Genomic DNA, 3,660 nt, shown 5'->3' on the forward strand with positions numbered 1-3,660 from the left:
CCCACCGGTTTAAACAACTCTCACGGCTGTGTGACGTTCGAACAACCTGGCTCAGGCTCTTGTAATGCTAGATTAACTCTTGGTACTGCCGGGAAAATAAACTGCCAACGTCAGGTAGAAGTTAAGTACTACTGCTCATTCATTGGATAATAGTTAGAAGTCACGTGGCAAAAGATCCAGCTACCTCGCCGAGCACGTGCAGAATACACCACTAGGAAACCGCTACTTGAAGTAGTCGAATGTTGCTTTTAAGAACATTTCGTCACGTGTGTGGATCTTAGTGCCGATTGTTTCACTCATATATTGTGAGTGTGGCGAGAGACAAATAAGTAATTATTGGTTAACTGCTTGTGGGAACCTCTGGTTCATTCAGTAATTTATCACAAGTTTTTGTGGAACAGAACAAAGAGTTGGTTTTGTGGTGCTGATTAACTTGTATTGGCCTAAAATTTGCTTGAAGCATTCATCTACCGAGTAAGGTAACGTACCTAAATCTTTGTTAAGTGATAAAACTACGCAAGTGCTACATTGGCGGCCACGTGCGAGCGTTCTTAACCCGAGATCGAAGATGCTTCGTGTCAACTGGCAACGACTGGTCCCGTTGAGAACAGCATGAGAGACCTGTCTTCTCTGTCTATTACGTTTATCTGTAAATACAGACAGTTCAGTGTTAGTATTAAACCCTTCAAACTGTCTGATCGAGCCCTGTGTGTGCGGGCTGTGACGAAGGTTGAAAACGGTCTTGTCCTCAGGTGAAGCTCCCGTAGCTGCGACACGGGAGAGAGATCTCCATGTTTTCTAGGTAGCGCCACATGTTTATAACCAAGTAAGTTGTCTTAGTGACGTAGAAAGTGGCTTAGAATTATTATACAAGTGTTTAAAGACATCTTCATATAAGCATATTAAACAATATGACAGTCAATACTAAATGGCACTGCTGTAGACGTAAGGATAACGGAATACTTCTATTTTTTTTTCATCTTTCAAATACGGCAAACAAAGATTTGACACCACAGTATGTTAAAAGCTGAAAATACAAAGAAATCGCTTAGAGCCAGTGCTTGATGTCAACGTTTTAATGAAATGTTTGTTAGTTAAGCGCAAAGGTACAAAGCGCAAAGGTATACTGTTCTCCTCGTTGGTATCGAAACCATATTTTTAACGTTACAAGTCCCCATACGCTGAACCATTTGGAGGGTTTGGTTAAATGATCTTTATCTGTTCCTCATTTTAAATATTCGTGATTTATCACTGTTCTTTCTCTGAACGGAATATATATATATATATATCATATTGATGCAAGGGCGCCAGCAAGAAAAAAAATTAGGGGGGATCAAGTAATTCAAGTTTGAAAAATTATGAAATCAAAATACAATTACCTTATGATTTTCCAATAACATAGAAGAAGAATTTTACACATCTAGTATTATTTTTTTCCTTTTTGAAATACCAGGGGGGGGGGGTGATCAAGTAACTTCCATTGCCCCTTCCTGCGGGCGCCCATGTTTTGATGTATTCAATTTCCAGGTATATTTGAAATTTAACGTGTGCTGAGAAAATATTTTCTTTATTTCAGCACCAATAGATGTGTTTTTTATTATGGTTTCGTATGTACATCTTAATACTGACAGATATTTCTCGTTACATGATGTCTCCATATTTTAAAACAGTACAAGGAAAACAAATTTCGTGTCCACAGTACTTAAATTTGCGCCGCTTCCGATAGTCTAGAAAGCACAAGTACATAAGAACTTTATAAGCAAGGTTCAAGCTGCGGTCGAGTGTTTCGCTTATCGTTGCTTACGTTTCTGACAGTTTTTAGATTAGGTTTCGTGTTGTTTGGTTTCACTAGGTGTTGTGTTCAATGATGAAATCCTTTGTATTTAAACTTTCGTCACAAAATATCTGTATGCAGATTAAGAATATCCAAAAGTCAAATTTTTAATGATCTACAAATTGCGAAATTGACATTGATTAATTTCCTTTTTAATATCTAACCTAAAAGCATACATTTTGTACAAAATTATTGGTTCATCTACGTGTTGTTGTTTTTTTTTTGTGTGTGTATTTCATATACAAATAACATCTACGTTTCTGAGGAAAACTATATATTTGCGGAAGGAAGCTTTCATGACTATTTCCGCATACTGTTGCGCATGGCCATTACAATATCAAGCGTCTGTAATCATTTAACACTTAGATCTTGGAACGGCAAGGCTCTTAACCATAGTATAGTTGGTTGATGATAGCATGTATGCGCGTTATAATTATTGTTTTGCGAAGAATTTTATATTTCTTTTGAAATGAATGTTACAAACATTTTTCATTGTTGAGGCTTAATGGCCGGATGTAATTCTGGTTCGAGCTCTATAGCTCTAGATGTTTCTCTAACACGTATTCCACTCAACAAACGTCCGGTCATCGGTGGATGCTAAGAAAATTATAGAAATCCTTGGTAGGCCACCAGCCGTGAGTTTCTGTGCGGTCAGTGTGTCCCAGGGAGCTTTGTCCCAACCACCAGGCAAAGGTGAAAAGCTGAGTTGGGCCATTCACCTAATGCCGGCTTTTCCTGAGCGTTCCAATGTGTTTAAAAACGACTTTTCAAAAGTTCACTTAGTTTGTCCTGGTATGTGGTAGAGAATATTGTATTCTCTGTTCTTACTTTTCCTGATATTTCCAAGCAGGCCCCGAGGGTCTTGTTAACACTGAGCGTGTTAGAGCAGATTATGTGTTAACTGGGACAGGAGATAATACAGAAATCCGCAATTAAGAGATCATTTACTGCCACTATTACTTTCTCATCCTTTGTACACTGCACCTTAGGCTAGACATTATAAACCTTCTGAAACCAGCAGCAGTGGCTCACTCGAGCCGACACCGTAAAGGTCACAACAAAATGCCTAATAACCCTCTTCCAGCAAGTATGCTTTCTCTTGTCCACTGTCCAAACTTCTCACCTGGGGTCGACGGATTAGGTCGAGATGGCCTGCGAGTCTTTCAAGGAGGGTTGAAGGAGCTCTCTGAAGTCACGGCATGGTTCCTTTAAGGGCGGCTCTTGGCTCTGGTAAGTTGTTAAATCTTTACATCGTGGGGAAAGTACTTTCAGAAAAGGTTTTCTGTCCTAGTAAGGCGTTTCCTAGCCTAACCCCAGTGTCTTCGACAGTTCACAGAGAAGTAGGTGGATCGCACAACCATTCTGGGAAGAAAGCGAAGAAAAGCTTCCGTTTCTAAATTTTTGAGGTATTCCTGTTTTGTAGGTTTCCTTTCCTAAGACGTTCAGTACTATCCGTTCAGTACTATCCAGAAAGAAAGATCCTGGCACTGCGAAATTTACCGAATTTTTTTTTTCTAATGTTTTCAATAGAAATCAAAGCGTTCTACGAGAAACATTAACTGATGAGATTACGTATACACTTTATAATGATTGTTTCATGAAGGATTTTATACTTCTTTTGGAACGAATGGCACAAACACTTCTTCTTGTTGAGGCTTGATGGGCGAATGTAATTCAGACTCAATCTAAATATTTCGCTAACATTCATTCCACTCAACCAACGTTGCTGACGTTTCTGTCAGTTTTTGTATTAGGCTTCTCCTTGTGTTCAATAGTGAAATCCTTTGTGTTTAAACCGTCGTCATAAAATATCGCATGGCCAGGTG

General features: G+C 39.0%; 1 protein-coding gene across 1 annotated transcript in view; it reads left to right on the forward strand.

Moving 5' to 3' along the window:
* Positions 1 to 251: 251 nt before the first annotated feature.
* The window catches only part of LOC111086733 (fibroblast growth factor 18-like), a 25,357-nt gene continuing 21,948 nt past the window's right edge, over positions 252 to 3,660 (forward strand). Inside the window, exon 1 of the mRNA XM_022390761.1 lies at positions 252 to 826. Within this exon, the coding sequence (XP_022246469.1) occupies positions 813 to 826 (14 nt within the window). The 5' untranslated portion in view covers positions 252 to 812. The remainder of the gene's footprint in view (positions 827 to 3,660) is intronic.

The sequence above is a fragment of the Limulus polyphemus genome, unplaced genomic scaffold (assembly GCF_000517525.1).
Source record: "Limulus polyphemus unplaced genomic scaffold, Limulus_polyphemus-2.1.2 Scaffold1372, whole genome shotgun sequence".
NCBI lineage: Eukaryota > Metazoa > Arthropoda > Merostomata > Xiphosura > Limulidae > Limulus > Limulus polyphemus.